This window comes from Sitophilus oryzae, unplaced genomic scaffold (assembly GCF_002938485.1).
Source record: "Sitophilus oryzae breed Bouriz unplaced genomic scaffold, Soryzae_2.0 scaffold_1502_pilon_pilon, whole genome shotgun sequence".
Lineage (NCBI taxonomy): Eukaryota > Metazoa > Arthropoda > Insecta > Coleoptera > Curculionidae > Sitophilus > Sitophilus oryzae.
In genome coordinates this window covers 1,550,930-1,573,216 of record NW_022146173.1, presented here as the reverse complement: position 1 = coordinate 1,573,216, position 22,287 = coordinate 1,550,930, and the positions used below count along the sequence as shown (strand labels likewise).

Sequence of the window (22,287 nt, the reverse complement as noted above, 5' to 3'; positions counted from 1 at the left end):
ACAGATCTTTAATTAATCCACCGACGCGGAAAGTTCATTTTATGAGGAAAAACCGGAAAATTTGCATTTAAATTGGAGCGATATCCGGAACAGCGTTATAGCTAATATGGCGGATAAAAGCAGGGGAAACGGGTAATGTCTTAGCCATGAAAATTCCACATTCAACCTAATGAACGTTGTTTTAGACGTCTTGACATAGATTATAGAAGAGTATTTTATTAAAGTTAATATACACGATGCCCTATATGAAAATGCACTATACAATGTTTCATTCTGTTTCAAAGTCTAAAAAATACATTTAATTCCAAAGATATTTGGTAAAAACTTAAATTTTCTTATTTTGTTATTATTTAACTCGGCTTGTTAGTTTAAGTTTCCAAACTAACTAACTAACACATTAACTAAGTAAAATAAAAGCTTGTAAGCGAGCTGAATTAGAACCACTTCCTAGCGTTCGATTAAACTGAAATTTAGTATATTTGTGTATCTTCGGTCACAATGCAATATCATGAAGCATATATAAAGTCGTACCATAATATAGTACCATATTATGGTACCAATAGAGTGGATACGACAAAAAAAACAGATAGTAGATATCATCCACAAAATCAAATCCCTCAAGTGGCAATAAGGGGGACACCTGGCAAGAAGGACTGACAATAGATGAAGACCACAACAATTGCAGCATATGGTACCCACGCGGAATGAAGAGACCTAGAAGAAAACCAAATCTGAGATTGGACCATGATATTGTCAAGACTTAAATAACGTCAACTTGGGTTTATATCAAATTGGGAAAAATCATATAAAATATAATTCTAGTAAACCAATTTGATGTATATGCCCAGGAGATCGGTTACCTGCATTGCATCGACCTAGATATGTTATTAAATAACATTAAAAATTAAACAATTAAAATACAACAATCTCGGGTCGATAATCAAACGCAGGTTACCGAAGTTCGATTTCTTCATGGTCATAGCCGAGTGAATGTAATTAGATGGAAAACTATTGAACGACGTAACCATCGATAACCACGAAGGATAGGAAATACACTTCCCCAATAAATTAACGCGTCACAAAAAAATAACCAAAAGTTTAAGTTAAGTTTTTGTCAAAACCACTTATCCGATTTGGACGATTTTTTTTGAATGATAGGTTATTCTTTCCACAATGTTACTATACTAACTGTATTTTGATAGGAACCCTTTTTATACTCCTCAACAGTCAGAGTCTCAACATTTCTAAAACTAAAGCTTTGTCGTATAAAAACTCGTTGCAGCCTTTTGTACTTAACAACACCACCATTGACGTCGTAAAATCTGTAAAATTTTTAGGGCTTGTTGTGGACAATTCTCTAAAATGGGACATACATATCGAAGCTTTGTCGAAAAAATTGAGCTCTGCCTGTTTTGCATTAAGGTCTGTTTCTAAGGAGCTTAACTTGTCAGTCGCTAGAACTGTTTATTATGCACTTTTTGAGTCGCACCTCAGGTATGCCCTTCCATTCTGGGGTACGTGTTGTGCGACTCAATTTGACCGCATTTTCAAGCTCCAGAAGAGAGCTATTCGATATTCATTGGGACTAAACAGCAGAACTCATTGCCGGGACTTTTTTAAAAAATTAAAAATATTGACTCTTCCTTCCTTATTTATATATGAATCCGTTTGCTTAATACGTAAACATGTATCAGCTTCTCAAGAAAGGCCATCTAACACTTATCCACTCAGGAACGCGGAGCAAGATCTTTATCTACCTACCCCACGCTCAGAGTTAGTTAAAAGTTCAATATTATACAACTCGAAAAAAATGCACAATCACCTGCCATTTGAAATCAAATCCATAACATCATTTTTTTCATTTCGCAAAGCATTGAACTCTTATTTACTAGACAAGGCTTTCTACGCCGTAAATGAATTATATTTGAATTGAAAATCGAATTTGATCTTGAAAACACTGGTCTAATGTTTGCTATTGCTATATTTACTAATGACATCGAAATTAATTTATTTAGAGGTCATTGATATTTTGCTATAAACTGGCTAAATATTTTTGAATATTATTTTAAATTTTTTGTTCTTTGACATTGTAAACATTTATAAATGTTTATTTTAACAATAAGACTGACAATATTATTTATATAATGTTTTGTATTATCTTATTTGTTTGTTTGTGTACCTTGTTTTTTTTTCTACTTTGTTTTGTTTACCTTTGTCTACAAATTGAAAAATTTTTTGACAATAAAGGCATTTATTATATACTAATACCGGGTATAGCAATTATAACGTGTTTTTTTAATAAAAATTGTGATACCCTGTAGAGTTGATCAGTTACAGTATCAAGTTAAAATGGAAATCACATTTTAGCCTTATCTTTTTTTTACATTTTGTTTTTTTATTTACTCCATTATCTTCCTTATTACACGAGAAACAACATTTTATAGGATAACATGATTTAATATTGGTTTTAATTAACATTTTTCCATTTTACTCATTTTTCCATTTTACTTATTATATCAAAAATATGCAACGTGCACGTGAAACAAGAAATCTTACTGGCGAAGAATGCGCTCAAGCATTAATATTGTCTGAGGAAGGTTGGAGCTACCGAAGAATTGGTGAACGATTTAATGTAACTCACTCAACCATTTCACGAGTTATATAACGGTATAGAGATACTGGGAGTAATTGTCGCAGGCTGGGACAAGGCAGAAATCGAAGAACCAATCCGATTCAGGAACGTTTTTTAAAACTCTCAACATTAAGACAACGTTTCGTAACAGCTCGGACCCTTCAAACTCAGCTCAGAGATACTAATGGTCTACAAGTTTGCACAGAAACTAGCATCTCTATTTGACATTTACTGGTAATCCGTGTTTTTCCATAGCCTGCTACTTACTTTAGTGAGTAAAATGGAAAAATGTTAATTAAAACCAATATTAAATCATGTCATCCTATAAAATGTTGTTTCTCGTGTTATGAGGAAGATAATGGAGTAAATAAAAAAATAAAATGTAAAAAAAAGAGAAGGCTAAATTGTGATTTCAATTTTAACTTGATACTGTAACTGATCAACTCTACAGGGTATCACAAATTTTATTAAAAAAACACGTTATAATTGCTACACTCGGTATTAGTATAAAAAGGGTTTGTATCAAAATACAGTTAGTATAGCAACATTGTGGAAAGAATAAGCTATCATTCAAAAAAACAATCGTACAAATCGGATAAGTGGTTTTGACAAAAAGTTAACTTAAACTTTTGGTTATTTTTTTGTGGTGCGTTAATTTATTGGAGAAGTGTATAAAAAGAGTATGCCGAAGAGTCATCAATTAGTCAGTCCAATTTTCAATTAGTTCAGCTAGTTGCATAGTTAGTTGCGGTTAAACGGCAGTTAGTCGTCAGTAGTCGTAGTTAGTCGAGTTAATTGAGAAGACAGAAGTGAGCACGTCAGCTAAGGAAGATGCTGTTGTACGTACTCCTCTCAGCATACTCTGTTTAGTCTTGGAATTTCCAAAAATTGTTGTTTAAAACCATTGTATCTCTTATGCTAAATAAATGTATTTTTTCTTAATAGTTGTTTAAATTAAAAAAGAGAACTTGGTATAAGCGATCATAACAAACAACCCCAAAATTAGCAGAGATAACTGGGACCCTCACAGCCAACATTAGACGTCAATGGGCCCAATTGCAAAGAGATTATCAAAATATGTGAGGGAGGCATTCATAATTGAAAATGGTTTAATGAGTTGAAAATTATGATTATGATGATAATATAAAACACATAACTTTCAGTGTAGTTATATTGTTTTGTTTAAGCCTCAGTGCAACCAGACAGGATATGAAAACACAAAAATGTCATTTGCTCCTATATTTACTCTTATGAAAGATAGATGATAATATATAAAACTTGATAATAAAAATATTTTAAAACAATGAATGATTCGTAAGATTCTTAAGAGTCTATTACACTGTACTTTCGAGTCGCTCTCAGGGGTCGGGTAAAGCGGGTGTGTGGTCGAAGGAAATAAATATTATATTTCAGAAACCTGACTGAGGCTTAGCCCGATCCTGTCGTGTTGAGTCACACCCAAAATTCCAAACACACGTGCTTTGATTAAGGTTTGCAGAGCTTCAGCATTTGCCATTAAATAGCGAGCAATTTGTTACAAAACCATATAAATTATATAGCACTGTAATCACAAAACTTCAATCTATTTCCTTATTGTAACGGGATTTTAAATTATGTCTTTATATTCTAGAAAATTTAGTCCAAACATAAGAGATATGTTGTTAATGATTGACCATCAAAATCTTAAAAATAATGAAGTGGTTCAAAAATGTGCTACCATACGGATTAGTGGTGTAGAATTTCCAGAAATATATTTTCGGAAATATTTCCTGAAACATTGGGAATATATAGAAATATTGGAAATATATGAAATATTTTAAAAAGTAGAAAAACTGAAATATATATTTATATTTTTTAATTTTTCTTTGCAAATAAAGAGTTATTCTTCAAATTAAAAAATAAATTAAGGTTAAATTTTTACAAAAAAAAAAAATTTTTGACAGACTAGTCGAGCAAGAGGCATATCTCTATCGCTGTCATCAGCATCACACTCAATAACATCTTCTTGCCAGTCTACTTCCTCAAAATCTTGAAAAAATTGATCTATTGCCGTTTCCTATTTTCTTCAGCAAGTTTTCATTGTGGTGGTAGTAGCTTAGCGGCTCTATCATTAATAAGCCTGTTTATCTTTTTTGAATGAATATGACTATAAACGCTAAAACTGCGTTCCGTGGCAGCCGAAGATGCTGGCATCATCAACATTCGTGAAGCTACTTGTGATAATGAAGATTAAGAACACAGTCCTTTCCACCAGGAGACTGGGTTATCAAAACTACTTTTCCATATGAAGTTATTTCCAAATAACTTGTCACTTCTACAACGGTAATCTGCTATTTCATCTATTATTTCTTGCTTCTTTATATTGAGTTTATTTTTTGATATATTAAGTATGCATTCTATGGCAGAAAGAATTTGGGTTTCATCAAGTTCAGAACCTTGTGATTTTGGATTTTGTAATTCTGTAGCATAATGAATGGGTTTAATAGCAAATTTTTCTCTTTTGTCAACAAACTCAAACAATTCGGATTTTTCTTTGTCGTCAAGTGAGGACAATGCAAGATTATTCTGAATTACCCTTCTAATATCACAAAATGCTTTTACAGCAAAATGAATAGTGCTATAATCTCCTTCTACAATTTTTAACCATTTGCCAATAGGTTCAAAAATGTTAATTACGTTGAAAATTTGGACCCAAAATACTTCGTCATCTAATATCCACTGCTTAACATTTTTATCAATCATTTGTGTTGCTTCTTGACTAACTGCAACTCCTTGTAAACTGAACCTAGTATTCAAATATTCCCAATATTTCCAATATTTCCGAGACACGTTTGGAAATTTCCAATATTTCCATTTACGACACTAATACGGATATAGTATATAATCCTTTTTCTTTAATTTCCTTCTTCATTTGTGTAAAACCATACAAAACCATACAAATACAAAACGTATATGAAGCGAACCAAATTCAAGCTAAAATTAACGGGGTCCTGACCGAACCAATAAATGTAGGCTGTGGTATCCGACAAGGTGACTCCCTAAGCCCTCTTCTTTTCAACATCATTATGGACGAAATAATAGGAAATGTACGTTTACTGAAGGGATACAGTATGGGCGACCAGGAAATTACTATTCTATGCTATGCCGATGACGCCGTATTGGTAGCTGAAAATGAGAACGATCTACAGCGCTTATTACATCGATTTAATTGCACTGCCAAATCACTATATGATAATATCGACCCAGAAAACTAAATGCATGACGACATCAAAAGTACCACTAAGATGCAAACTGGAAGTCGAGGGCAATGTTATTCAGCAAGAGATGAAATTTAAGTATCTAGGCATAGAAATCTCAGGATATGGTGATGTAGAAGCGGAGGTGCGAGAACGGACAACCAAGGCAACCAGAATAGCAGGATGCCTAAATGACACAATATGGCGAAATAAAAACATTGAGGTGGAGACTAAAACGAGAATTTACAAGGCAACGGTACGACCAATAATGACATACACTGCAGAAACTCGACCTGATACAGCGAAAACTAAACAACTACTAGAAACAACCGAAATGAGAGAATAGCAGAATAGCTGGAAAGACGCTTCTGGACAGGGAGAGAAATGAAAGCATAAGAAGAGCGTGCAAGGTGGAAAATGTAAATGAGTGGGTACTCAACAGAAAGGAAGAATGGAACAAGCATATCAGCAGAATGGACAACAGAAGGATAGTGAGAGTTGCACGCGACAAATCACCGCTAGGTCGCAGAAGCTTAGGACGTCCACGAAAACGATGGAGCGACAACTTGTCAGTCTAACCGGTAGAGACGACGAAACCAAACAGGCGATTCGCCTAGTATGAAGAAGGAAGAAGAAGAAGAAGATTTGTGTAAAAATACCTAGCCAGTTTTACATAAAACCTTAAATGCCGAACGCTTATGTTGCTACTTTTCCGGACTAGTGAAATGGACTCTTAATAGTTAATTATTCTACTAAACAGGTTCTATTAAAGCCTTTTTTCAGAAGTTTAAATCACCTCCACATAATAAATAAAACCCTATTCGGCTCAACGAAAGAGAATAAATTTCAAACTTTCTCATTTTGTACCTTTTCTGTTCCTTTTCTTTCTGTCTGATTCATTTTTTTTTTGTCTTAAATATATCAAAAGTAGCAAACTTTTCGAAAAGTTGGAGCCGTTCGACTGTTTGAAGAAGATTTCCTCGACCCTCTTCGCATTATCTTTCAATTTGTTTTGTACACAATCGTATGGAAATCGTTATTTGAATATGAACGGCCCATTTGTTTTATCGATTCCGAAGTGAAACTTATTTTGACGAGTGATTTATGAAAAATATTTGTTTTAACATTTCGTAGATTGTATGAAAACGATTTTTGTTTAATATTTGAAATCTTACATTGATAATACACAGTCCGATACAACAATGGCACAATGACAACATTGACAATAATTTTAAATTATATTTCTTGCTAGTGATTCACTATTCGTATAATATTTTTAGGATGTATAAAATAATTTCCCTTGATTAACGAAATTGACCGACTGATATTTTCATCCCAACCAATCTAAAAATTTATCAAAATTTATTCGGAAACTGTCATGACACGAACGCGGCGTTCGGCCAGACTCAGAAGGCAAGAAACATGTTAGAAAGTCATGCTATAGTGATGGTAAATTTTAAAAATATTTCGATATATTCATTCTATTATTTTAATATATCGATACATTTATACCGGGTGCGTCTCAAAAGTTGCTCAGTAAGTAGTATATGACTTAAATTAGGATTGATTGCCGTACTCAATTGTTTTCGGTCACTTCCGGTTTCACCGGAAATGACTATAACTTTTGATTTTTAAATGACACCCTTGGTATTTTGTTACTTTATTCGATAGAAAATGACACTCTGTATAGAATGACATATTATATGACAACTTTTTGACTCGAAATACCAAGTGTATAGTATCAAATTATTCGTAAAAATGCTTTTTCTAAATATGCAAATGAGTCCTCGTTCCATTTCAAAAAAATTGAGATTTGATTAAAAATACGATTTGGGCATCTTTTAACCGGTCAGGACAAGACACTAAAAAACATTAGACGATCAAATCTGTTTTTCCAAGGCTCCTTGATTAAAAATTAGTGTTTTTAACAGAGCCATGGCACTCTAGATTGAAATTTAAATTACAACTTTGTTTTAAGCGAAAATGCCAAAAGTTGACATATGATATGTCATTCTATTCAGAATGTTATTTTCTATCGAATAAAGTCAAAAAAAAAAAAGTACCGAGGGTGCCATTTAAAAATCAAAACTTGTAGTCATTTCCGGTGAAACAGGAAGTGGCCGAGAAGAATTGAATACGTCAATCAATCCTAATTTATATGTCATATACTAACATACCAAATCTGAAAAAATAAAAAGTTATAGGGGTGAGCCACTTTTGAGACGCACCGGGAATATTATTTTTGAAGAGTGTTCCATATATCGTCAAGTTCTTTCATAGATTTATCGATATTCCTTCATTATGTATAATCGAAATAAAAAGAGCGCAAATTACTTTGGAATTGAAGATCGCTGTCATTTATATGTAAAATTATACGGAGAATGTCATCGAAACTATTTCAATCGTTATTGATCGCTCTGTAGTTCACCAATAATTGATACTATGAAAAAAATACTTCTCTAAGAGACCTGATATTGGCAACGTTTATTTTTGAGTGATAATCCTGTATATAATTATCTACAAAGGCCTTATTTATTAATATATTTAATTATTTATATTAATATATTAAGTTTTTGACGAAAAAAACGCATAATAGTGTTTCCAGGGCCAAAGTACACCACGTCAAAAAATATTTTCACTTATTTATGACTTACCCTGTATATCATGTTATGTTTTATCTAACGTTGTATGGTAAATAATATTTTATGAATAATGTTAGTAAATACATTATTCTATTTTAAATTTAAAATATGGGTACAAAAACAATTAAATGTAAAAATTGCCAATTCGGTAGCCCATTTTCGAAAAACCATAAAAATTAACAAGTAATTAAATAGCGCAAAAATGCTGTTTAAACAATTATTTAAATCTCTGCATGTAAATATGCAGCATGGACATTTTCGAAGTGCAAAGTAAACATGATCCAGCTTTTAGTATAATTTAAATATTTTTTTTGCCCCATAAACGAAACAAGATTAAAACCTAAATAAAATAAAAGATTAAAACCTAATACATTAAAAATTGGTTTTAATTTAATTAATTTTAAAAAGCGTAAACCGTTTAATACTTTGTAATTTTATGAGAAATAAAAGTAAAAATATAACAATAAAAAATGCCTTTTAATATTTATTTGAAAGGAAAATAACATAAACTATCAAGAAACATTAAAATTAATACATTTTTTTTTTATTTTTAATGACATTTCTATATTTCTAAATTGATTATTTTAAAATAACGTGTATAGATACAGGGTGGCCAACTGGTAATGGACGACGGCTATGTCTCAGTAACTGCATATTGTATAGCTTTGGGTAAAACTTATAATAAGTAAATCGGCCAAGAGAAATCCCTTGAAGTTACTTTTAAGTTCAAATAATGTCCTCTAGTCAATCGAAAAGCGATGTTTTCAAAAATGGCTCACTTATAATTTTATTTTATAACTTTTTTATTTTTCAGATAAAAAAAACGACATTTCGTATGTTAGTATATATATACTAACATACGAAATATGACATAAATTAGGATTGGTTGTCGTATTCAATTGTTTTTGGTCACTTCCTGTTTTACCGGAAATGACTGCATTTTTTGTTTTTTAAATGGCACTCTCGGTATTTTTTACTTTATTCGATAGAAAATGAGACTCTGAATAGAACGACATATCATATATGTCAATTTTTGGACATTTTCGCATACACGGAAAAAAATCGTTTCTATATTCAAGAACAATCATACACTTATAATTTTACACTTTCTTTAAGGATAGTATTCTTTCCATGAGTACAACAAATATTTGGAACTATTTTACTTTTACACTTGCTTTTTATATATAGTTATAGTCACTTTAAGTAATTTTGAGTCTAAAAGAAAGTATAAAATGACTTATATTTAAGAAAAACTTATATTACTATCAAGTGAATAAACCTTTAGCAACGAAGAAACTATTATTAAATGAAGTGTAAATGCTTTTATAGAATAATGAGTAGTATTCTTAACTTTTTTAAAACTTTTACTTGAAATCGGTGTATTAAGACTTTAAATAAGTATATTATTCTCGCCGTGAGAATAACACCCCATTTCCAAGAGTTACTGTTCTTATATTAAGTGACCATCCCCAACAGCAACAACGCAACAGTGCATTCCTGATTCCTATCTTAATTTTATTGGGTTTCTGTTTCTCTTCTGCGGCACGAGACGCGCCGGGTACTTTATATAAAGTTTTTTTGTTATCGTTTGTGCTTGTGATATGTTAAAATGGAGGACCTTTTTCAGGCATGGGAGATGACGGATTTGATCCGAAAATTTCAAGGTAATTTTAGCAATAATCCTACATTATTTGATGACATTGGTTTGAGGTTAGGGGGACTCCATTTTAATATGCATTATTTCTTATACACTGGTGGTAAACTAGGTATGTACGTGTTTGGAATGATTCAATTAAGTTTTAACAATTTTGTTACTGTCTCTCGTTTTTAATTAGCGATGCCGCTGTCCAATATCTATCGATATTGGGAAATTACACAGTTTTATTGTATTTTCTTATTGCGAAAAGCATATAATTTGGTAGGTAATGTTTGGCTAATCTAATTTAAAAAGTATTAACTATATTCGGGGTTAGTCTGGTGATATTTCAAAATTCCATACCTATTGTAAATGGAAATTAAGAAAAGATTTTACCAAAACAAGGGTTTCTAACAAGATCGAACCCGAACCTCCGAAAGCATAGGGTACACGTTACCGAATTTTGTGAGAACTATATAGTTTTTCGATCCCGGTTAATATTCGTCCTAAGAAAAACTAGTTTATCCTAAAATCGGGTTTGCCCGGTAACATACATGAATATAATAGAGTTGGGACATGCTAAAAATTTCCCCCTAACCTACAACCAATGTCATCAAATAATGTAGGATTATTGCTAAACTTACCTTGAAATTTTGGGATCAAATCGTCATCTCCCATGCCTGAAGAAGGTCCTCCATTTTCACATATCACAAGGACAAACGATAACAAAAAAACTTTATAATTTTATAAACTACCTAGTCGGCGCGTCTAGTAACTAACCTAAAAGTAAGAAGAGGCTTTATTTTATAGTACATATTGATATTACATTTGAATAAAGTAATTATTACATGTACACAAAGAATTTTTATACTTAATGCAATAATTTGCTAATTTACAAATATGTATAAGTAGTACTCGAAACTAGATTTTATCTAGGATTGTCTGGAGTGTAGTTATCATCTTAATTTCAATACTAGGTAAATCTTAAATAAAAGATAAATTTTCTTAGCTTCTAAGGATAAGGTTTTCTTGAAAAGAAGTATAACTAGATATGCGGAATGGGGAAACTAGCATATCGTTGGTTCAAGATTAATAATCTTTAAGTTTAGCTTTTTTCCGTGTATGGTTTATCTGAAATTGTAACATTGCAATTCATAACGACAATGTAACTCGAAATACCAAGTGTGTGGTACCAAATTATTCATAAAAAATGCTTTTTCCAAATATGTTAATGAGCCACCCTTGTTCCATTTGAAAAAATTGTGATATGTCTACCGAACATCAAATAAGTTGGCGGAAAAATTGTTTCTTCATGAACTGCGGTATTAATAGCCTGTCTAATTTGAGGTATGTGTAAATCCCAATCTTCATGTTTATCAATATAACACCTGATAGCAGTAGTTATGGTTTTATTATTCCTTTCCACAAAATTGCATTGTGGTGAATAATAGGGAATAAACCACCAAAAATACGATTTGGGCATCTTTTAACCAGCCAAGACAAAACACGAAAAACGTTAGACGATCAAATCTGTTTTCCCAAGACTCCTTTATTAAAAATTAGGGTTTTTAACACAGCCATAGCACTCTACATTGAAATTTAAAATACATTTTTTTAAGCGAAATTGTCAAACATATGATACGTCATTTTACTCAGCATGTCATTTTCTATCGAATAAAGTAAAAAGTTACCGAAGGTGTCATTTAAAAATCAAAAGTTGCAGTCATTTCCGGTGAAACAGGAAGTGACCAAAAATAATTGAATACGTAAATCAATAAAAATAAAAAAGTTAGAGGGGTGAGTCACTTTTGAGACGCACCCGGTATAGTAATCAACGAAAAATTTGTATTTTTTTGGTATTGCTCTAACTCATAAAATAAAGTCTTCCATTTGTATTAGTAACAGTTACAAAATAATTAGTATTATCTATCTCACACAATAAATATATTTTTTCTGATAACGAAGTTTAAAACCTTAGAGACGAATTGTTAGGTTAGGTTAGGTTAGGTTCATTATACCAACTGTTATATAAGAACTGTTATTTTGGTATAACAGTTGGCGACAGATTTTACATCCAAACAATAACAGGTATGAAAATATCAACGCGCAAACAAGGATCGGTCGTAATGCTAAATCGGGATTGCCGTTCCACAAAGTTCTACCGAGCTCATAACAGTTGTTACTTCAAGAAATAATAGGTATCTAAACAACAGACAATTTCAGCTACATGAAGTTCTAGAAGATTCGCAATACTTACCTGTTACTTAACAATAATCTCAAATAAATAGAAAGTTGTTAATTATATTATGAATAACAATAACACTTCTAACTCTTGTTTAAAATAACAGTTGTACTGTCCGCCTCTGCAATAATCTAATGTAATGCTAGCGTGAGAATATACAGTAATGTTTTTTTTCTAAAACCTATATCTATAAAAAAAACCTCAAGAGGCTCGCTTAAAAAAAGCGGGACCATTAAGCCCCGAATAGACCTGCGATTTTTTCAATTTGCCCAAAAGGCCTTTAAAAAAAGCGTTCTCTTTCTTCTTGTTTCGATCTGACTGGGTACTTCCATAGGCATTATTATTATTATTCTGGGTGGTTATTCGGTTTATTAAGTCAGGCATCAAATTGAGTTTCCCTCCTCTCGCCATTACCATCTGTTTTCTTTCGAATCGTTTCGTTTTCCAGTGGCGGTTTTCCATCGGGCCAGTGGCGGACGATAAATTTTTTGCAAAAAAGCTGCAAAAAATGAAAGAAACGAGATAAATTTTAATTAAATTTAAATTTAAAATTTAAAAGTTGATTCAATACTCAGATGCAAAAAAAACGCAACGGAGAAATTTTTGGTCAAATTTATTAAATTTAGAAAATAACTTATATTTTTATTATTTTTAGCCCTATTTTCATGAATTTTTTAGGAAGCTGTATAGCGGGTGCGTCTCAAAAGTGACTCACCACTATAACTTTTTTATTTTTTTAGATAAAAAAACGAGACTTGGTATGTTAGTATATCACATAAATTAGGATTGATTGACGTATTCAATTGTTTTTGGTCAATTCTTGTTTCACCGGAAATGACTACAACTTTTGATTTTTAAATCGCACCCTCGGTATTTTTTTACTTTATTCGATAGAAAATGTCATTCTGAATAGAATGACATATCATATGCCAGCTTTTGGCATTCTCGTTTAATAAAAATGGCTATGTTAAAAACACTAATTCTTAATCAAGGAGCCTTGGAAACATAGATTTGATCGTCTAATGTTTTTAGTGTCTTGTCCTAGTCAGTTAAAAAACGCTCAAATCGTATTTTTAATCATATCTCAATTTTTTCAAATGGACGAGGTTGGCTCATTAGCATATTTGGAAAAAGCATTTTTTTACGAATAATTTGATACCACACACTTGGTATCAACAGTCAAATTTTCGTTACAACTCGCAAGGTATAATTTCCATTAAACCATATGCAAAAATGTCAAAATTGACATATGATATGTCATTCTATTGAGAATGACATTTTCTATCGAATAAAGTTAAAAAAATACCGAGGGTGCCATTTAAAAATCAGAAGTTGTAGTCATTTCCGGTGAAACAGGAAGTGACCAAAAACAATTGAATACGTCAATCAATCCTAATTTATGTCGTATACTAACATACCAAATCTCGTTTTTTTATCTGAAAAAATAAAAAAGCTATAGGGGTGAGCCACTTTTGAGACGCACCCGGTATAATTATGTCAAATTTAATTCGTAAACTCAGTTTATTATAAACTTTAGTATTTGGCATATTATACAGGGTTAATCGAGGGGCTTAATTTTAAAACACCCTGTGCAATAATTTCGCGTGTACATTTTCCTAAAATATAATGTTACGATCAGAACCATGTCCCCTGAGCATTTTGTTTTTTGGATCATCGAAATTGCCATCAACAATTTGCAATTTTTTCAGTTATCATTTCTTTTTGAAGTTATTTTTCAATATGACAAGGCGGCCTTGGCGATTATTGTGAACTATATATTACTATGAACTGCCCATCATGTTCGACGTTTTGGGAAGTTGATGTAATTATATACAGCTTACTAAAAAAATCATAAAAATACGGCTAAACATAACAAAAATATAACACTTTAAATTTGACTAAAAATTTCTCCGTTGCGTTCTTTGGCATCTGAGTGTATATAAATGTTTTGAATGTCTGTTATATTGTTAGTAAAATATAAGAGTTGGTAGCATATGTTACTTCTAAATGAATAGCATACTTTTAAAAGTTATTTTTAGTTAAATATTAGTATTGTGTTATATCCTTTTCTAGAAAATGATCCTATATTAGTGTTTTTCAGTTTTTCAAAATAAATAATTTAAAGTAAAATAAATTTTTTATCCTTTATCCATTCAATGGTCAATTTAAAGGCTTTTAGGCCTTCTACCTTGATACTAATGAAACCTCTAGTAACTTAAGTTTTCAAACATTACGCAGATGAAATAGAATAAAGATTGAAAAAATATGTATAACAATTGTTTCAAAACATATTTTTTAATTATGACAAAAAAGTGTAAGCTGTGAAAAAATCTGCCAAGATATGATAAATCAAAAGAGATACAAAAGTAATTAAATAAGAGTAAAATTATGTCTTAATAATTTATGTCTTACGCTAAACCCTATCAAAGTTATTTGGGAAAAAACGAATTTTTCGATTTTGTTTTTATTAATATAATAATAGCTCCCGTATAATATAGCGTTTGACGCCTTGGGAGTAGCAAGGTACAGCTTGCCATACTAGAGCCGTTCGGTATACAAGGAAGGTAATGTGGCTAGCACTACGCTTCAACAACTTCAGGATTGTGAATCCCAAGTACTCATTTAAGGCTAAGTAGACCTAGGTACCCAAACTATTTTTATTTTAATAAAAATAGTCGGCTGATGAAATGCCGGGTGTGGGATTTGAACCCACTACCTTGAGATTGGTAGACGAGAGCCTGTACCTCTACGCCACCGGGCACCTTGTTTTTATTTGTTTCGGAAAATTCGTTTTTCCTAAATATATTTCCCAAATATCTTCCCAAGAATCTATATTTATTTACATATGAGAGGTTCAGAATCAAGTCCTAAAAGATAATTATGAAGAAAATAAGTGTTAAAGTTACTTAATTACAATAAAACAAATTGGATAAACAGGCTATAGTTGCTTAATGACTTGATTCATTATTCTACTGGAAAAAACAATATTTTATTAACGAATAAAGACGATTATCTTAAAATTGGACTTGATCCGTTTCAATTCTGGTCACTCTATCGAAGCCAAACAATAAGCAGCGTTTAGTTTGGAAAAAAAAGAAGCAGCATTAATAAACTCTTTCTTTTTTTCAGGTGCAAAGAACCAGGAAGGTATCAGTCCAATTTGCCAAAAACATCAGTCATAATATGTTTCCACAACGAAGCGTGGTCAGTGCTGCTTAGAACGGTTCATTCAGTATTTGACAGATCACCTACTCACCTGATCCACGAAGTCATTTTGGTGGATGACTTCTCCGATATGGACCATCTGAAGGAACAGTTGGAGGAATACTGGGAGAAAGAACCCAGAGTGAAGATTATAAGAGCCCCGAAGAGATTAGGACTTATTCGTGCGAGGTTGTTAGGTAAGTGTTAACATACATTTTTATAGATATTTATAATTTATGTTTTAACCAAAACTAATTCATTATTACTCTCAATACCTTTGATATAAATGGTTGAATTTGAATTAGCAGCGCCTCGAGAGCATTCTGGAAGTTAGAAGAAAAGATTTTCTACAACCATGCCTTGAGCACAAAAACGAAACTTGCAGTGTACCGAGCAATAATAATCCCCATCATGTTATATGGAAGCGAAACTTGGGTGCCGTACCGCCGACACATGAATACATTAAACAAGTTGCAACAGAAATACCATACACAACTCTTAAGAATCAAAAGGTTCCACCATGTCTGAAACGTATCGGTCCTTGAAAGAGCTAGCTGAGCGAGCGTTGAAGTCATGATTACAAAATCCTGCTTAAGATAGGCTGGTCACGTATGCAGAAAACAAGAAAACCGCATGCCAAAAGCACGTTTAATTCTCTTTTCAGTGGTATCCTACTTTGTTCCTTTTTGTCCAGAGGTTTCCAAATAATCGCGTTTCAAACTTGCAGAAACAATTAAACATGCCTGCATTGAGATTATGGTTTTCAGGTTAGTGTTTATAAAAAAATATTGCAATGGATCTCCTTGTAGAAATAATGAGAAGATTAGGTGGAAACATGGATGTAGCAATTATATTTTTCTAGGGGGGTCTAAATACTAATAAACAGAAAACGTCATAAATATTAACGTTTCTTTTCTTAAATTCGAATGAGTGGCAACCTCTAATCAGTTATACAGGAGAATTTGTTAACATTTCAGTAGGACGGTGCGGCTCCATCTCATTATTTTCTTCCGATTCGACAGTGGTTAACGAGAGATTTCCGGGTACATAGATTGGCAGAAGGGGACCAATTGAATGGCTTCCAAGATCACCGGATTTAACACCTTTAGATTTCTTTCTTTGGGGACATCTTAAATCCATTGTTTATAGAACACAGCCTACTGATATTGATGATCTTAAAAGGCGAATTACAGCAGAATGCCGGTCAATTCCCGATGAAGTTTTCCGAAATGTTAGGGAGGAGTTTGAAAACACACTTTATTATTATTAACAGGAAAATGGACAACATTCTGAACAACTTATAAGATAAGGTGTAAGTGGTGTAATGTGATCTTCTAATCTTTTGTACTATAAGGAGATCCATTGCAATAATTTTTGTGTAAACATTAGACTGAAAACCAAAAGCTCAATGCAGGCATGTTTAATTGTTTCTGCAACTTTGAAACGTGATTATTCGGAAACCACTCGACAAAAAGCAACAAAGTAGGATACCACTGAAAAGATAATTAAACGCCCTTTAAAACGATGTGCCACTTGACCCCGATAAAATTAATATCTTATCATCGTATCTTCGGACAACGGATGCATGAAAGTTAAGCTTTACTCAAGGAAAAAGATTGTTGATAATAAAAACTTGGTTAATAATAAAAATTTAAGAATTAAACTGATATTAAAATGATTATTCTTTGTTCTAAATTGATTATCTCTGTATTATCTTTCAGGTTTTGACTACGCTACAGGACCGGTCCTAACCTACCTCGATTCTCACTGCGAATGCACCACAGGCTGGCTAGAGCCACTGCTGGACCGCATAGCTCGCAATTCTACCACTGTGGTATGTCCGGTCATCGACGTGATCGATGACACTAGCTTGGCCTACCTGTACCACGACAGTACTGGAGTGAACGTAGGTGGTTTCGACTGGAACTTGCAATTTAACTGGCACGCCATACCCGATCACGAGAAAAAGAGGCACAAGAACAGCGCTGAACCGGTTTGGAGTCCGACTATGGCAGGAGGGTTGTTCAGTATAGACAGGGTAAGTTTTAGTCTAATTTGTAATTGTTAGTTTTTGTGCGAATGCGCATACGTATTTCAAGACTTTAATATAATTAGTTTAAATAAATTTGCTGATTACATAGTTCTAATTACCAATAGTCCTGAAGAACTACAAGCACAAATTAACGAACTAAATACAGCCAGCAATAAAGTAGGTCTCAAAATGAATTTAGCAAAAAATAAAGTAATGTACCACGAACTAGTAGATAGAAAAGATATTCTAATAAATAACACAAAACTGTAAATTGTAGAAAAACATATATATTTGGGACAAATAATACACAGCTCTGGATCTCTACTACCACAAATCAACAGAAGAATTAAGTTAGCATGGAGTACGTATGGAAGAAAATCATATTCAAATCTAGAATGCCACTTTATCTAAAGAAGAAAACAATCGACCAGTCATGACGTATGCATGCGAAACCTGTACACTTAAAACTGACATTATAAGGAAAGCTCCAGGTCGCACAATACTCAATGGAACGAAATATGCCGGGAATAAAATAGAGAGACTGTAAAAGAATAGAGTGGATACGACAAAAGAGACAGGTAATATATGTCGTCAAAGTGGCAATGGGCAGGACACCTGGTAAGAAGGACGGACCACAGATGGACCACAGAAATTACAGCATGGTACCCATGAGGCATTAAGAGACCTAGAGTAAGACCTAGAGGAAGACCAGAAAATTAAAGAAGCGCTGCAGGAAACACAAGAACAACTAACAACAAATAATAACGAGAAGTACCATGAAGCGTGGATGACTCAAGAAATTTTAGACCTCATGGAAAAGCGGCGAAGTTTTAAAGGCACAGACCCTCAGAGATATAGAGACACTCACAGGCTTATCAGAAATAAAATCAAAGAAGCCAAAGAACTGTGGATGGCGGAGAGGTGCCGCGAAGTCGAGGAGCTCCACCAAAAACATGACTTGTTTAACCTACATAAAAAAGTCAACGAAGTCACTGGGAAACACAAACCTCGAACATGTACCAGAATCGTGGACGGTGAGAATAAACCAATCCTAACCGAACAAAAACTAGAGGAGGTATGGACCAATTACACAAGGGAACTGTTCGATGACGGTGGCCCCTCTTTTCACTCCCAAATAGAAACTGAAAATGGTCCAGATATAATGATCTCAGAAATCGAGAGAGCTTTAAAGATCACCAAAAACGGGAAAGCAGCTGGACCGGACAACATCTACCCAGAATTGATAAAACTAATAAACGGAGACAATTTAAAGTTATTGGTAAACCTCTTCAATTCTGTATACAATACCGGAAACATACCGCAGGACTGGCTAAGGTCGACATTTATACCTATTCCTAAAAAAACTGGTGCAAAAAGATGTGATGAGTTTCGTTTAATAAGTCTGATGAGTCAAGTCCTAAAGCTGTTTTTAAAGGTTCTGCATAATCGAATCCGAAGAAAATGTGAGCTAGACATAAGTGAACAGCAAATGGGATTTCGCGAGGGACTGGGGACGAGAGAAGCCCTGTTTGCGCTATCGGTGCTTTTGCAGAAGTGCAGAGATCAACGAAAGGAGGTACACCTATGCTTCATAGACTACACGAAGGCATTCGACTGCGTCAACCACAGGGAATTGCTGAGCATCCTTGAAAGAAGAGGCCTGGATACCCAAGACCTGAAAATTATCCAAAAGCTATACGAACAACAAGTAGCGACAGTAAAACTACAGGACACTGAAACAACAGCAATACCTATCAAGCGTGGAGTTAGGCAAGGATGCGTATTGAGCCCTATGCTCTTCAATATGTACTCCGAACTAATATTTCGAAATGCGCTTGAGGGATCAGAAGACGGCATAAAAGTGAATGGCAGGCTGATTAACAACATGAGATATGCTGATGATACCGTCGTTATTGCAGACACCACTGAGGGCCTGCAAAGACTTCTTGATAGACTGTCCTCGGTGGGCGACTCAATGGGTCTCAGGATAAATACAAACAAAACAAAAGTCATGGTGATAAATAGAGATGCAAGACAGGCAACGGAGGTAGTCGTAGGTGGGACACCAATAGCAAGAGTCTCAAAGTTTAGATATTTGGGCAGTTGGATTAGTGAAGACCTAAACCCAGACATTGAGATCAGAGCTCGAATTGAGATGGCTAGATCAAACTTCCTAAAATTGCGGAACCTACTGTGCGATAAACGTCTCAACATCCATATAAAAGACAACTTCGTCAAGTGCTACGTACTTTCCACACTTCTCTACGGGGTTGAGTCGTGGACACTCAAAGTAAGCGTAATGAATAAGTTGGAAGCATTTGAGATGTGGGTATATCGCAAAATGCTGAGAATACCATGGACTGACCGTGTCTCGAAAATGAACAAGGACCGAGAACTCCTCGACATAATAAAAAAGAGGAAAGCAGCCTATTTGGGCCATATCATGAGACATAGCAAGTATGAATTCCTTCAGCTCATTATCGAGGGTAAAATTGAGGGAAAGCGCGGACCCGGACGACGGCAATGCTCCTGGCTGAAGAACATTAGAGATTGGACAGGCCTGGACTCACATACTTTGCTGAGAAGAGCGAAAAATAGAGAGGAATTTGCCATGGTTGTTGCCGATCTTCACTGAATGGGGAAGGCACTTTAAGAAGAAGAAGAAGAGGAAGACCAAACTTGAGATAGGATTATGATATTAGGAAATTACCAGAGATAACTTCGGCACGCATAGCCAACAATAGACAACAATGGGCCCAACTACAAAGAGAGTATCTAAATATGTGAGGGAGGCTACACCATAATTGGAAATAGTTGAATAAGCTGGAAATGATGGTGATTTATATGATTAAGACGCTATTTATAATATTATAAGTTCAGATAACTAGGACATTAAGTCGTGATTTAAATATTAATAACTTTATAAATCAGTATTATTTTTTTTTTCAAAATAATGATTGCTAACTTTCATGTATTATTAAATACATTCGGTTTAATTTTCCAATTTTAAATGTCAATTTTATGATAATTTTCATAATCTGGAAATATATGATACGCCGATCTTAGAGATACTAAATTTAAAGATGATTTTAATGAGTTTCGGAATTTTTTTTAGGCTCGCAATGTGGTTAATACCTACCTTTGACTGTTTGAGACATAGATATGTGTAAATAATATAACTATGTAACAATATTTTACGGTCGCTACCGTTATAGTGAGCTGCCGCGTCCGGTTTGGCTGAACTATAGTAGGCAATCGCCGAAGACGACCCTGAGCGCCGTCGTAACGGACAAGAAGTGGGAGATGCGCGCGAATGGAATTCGCGCCTACCGTGCCAAAAAGTGCATAGTGACAAGAGAAGTGAACGAAGCTGCGCGGCGTCCGTTTAACTTTGAAAGCTCTCTGCTCAATGTATAACCCGTTATTATTTTTTTTAATAGATAAGTAATAAATTACATTTATGTATTTTAATTTCACTTCCTACTATAAGTAATATTTTTTTTATACAAACAAAATGTAAACAACCCGTTTGTTTCTTTAAAATTTAATTATATCACAGATTTAATATAATCCTTTTTTCAAGATTTTACATCATTAGTGTAGTGTCAGTGCCTTTATAAATACAACAAAAATGGACATAAAATCAATGAATATTTCTGTTTAGCCAAAATCATTTAGGAATTACATAAATAGAAGTTAAATGACATGACATCATAAAATAAATCGACAGAAAAATAAGCAAAACAGTATATAATATCAAATATATCTCACATCATATAAAACTATTTATAAGATCATACCAAATAAACTTTTAGTCACATGATTAAGATTGACCGGCACAGCGTTGTCCACTTTTACATATTTTCGTTTAATCAAAATATTTTAGGAAACAAAAATAAATTTATTATAAATATCTAAACAGTTATTATTTACATCAACAAAACTCACCTCCTTAACAACACTTAACACATAAAGGGCATTATAAAAAGAACAATGTTCTGCTAGTAAATACCTAACTGTGGTTAATACCTTAAAGTATCCCAACACAATTCATTTAAACCAAAAACTCAACACAAATGTATAATTTTTTAGATAAAACGTATGTGTGGCGAAAAAATATTTATAATTCGGTGAAATATTATAACCATTATATAAAAATCATATGAACTTCGTTAATAAACTTTGCGCTTGTCGCGATTTTTACCAAGAAACCTTTTTACGTAAAAGATGGCGAAAATGTATATTTCTTCACTCAATAGTTTAATACAGATTAGAGGTGGACAAAGATTGAACGAGTCGTTCATTTCAACGAGTATTAAAAATAAATTGAAAGATTTGATTCACTACTTAGAATACGGTTCATTCAATTGAATCGTAGCCAGCACGGATCCATAAGATTTGGACGATGAGCCGTAAAAAAGAATCGTGAAAATTGAATCGGATTACAATGCGATCATTCGTTTCTACGGCGCGGCGCGGCTGTGATATATATGTATAAAGTCAGGCACCAATTTTTAGACTTGAACAAAAGCCCTAAACAAACATCATGGGCATAAACTGCAAACGATAAGAAAGTTATTTACAAGAAAAAAACTTATTTATACTCTGCTTTTTGTACGGGAGTATATGTAAGGTATTTAATTTTCACTTATAATATCACAAG

General features: G+C 33.2%; 1 protein-coding gene across 1 annotated transcript in view; it reads left to right on the top strand.

Moving 5' to 3' along the window:
- LOC115878243 (putative polypeptide N-acetylgalactosaminyltransferase 9) overlaps positions 1–22,287 on the top strand; it is a gene marked incomplete in the record, with an annotated part of 411,764 nt that overhangs the window by 264,053 nt on the left and 125,424 nt on the right. The window contains 2 exon segments of the mRNA XM_030894670.1: positions 15,518–15,789; positions 17,314–17,630. Of these exon segments, the coding sequence (XP_030750530.1) occupies positions 15,518–15,789; positions 17,314–17,630 (589 nt within the window).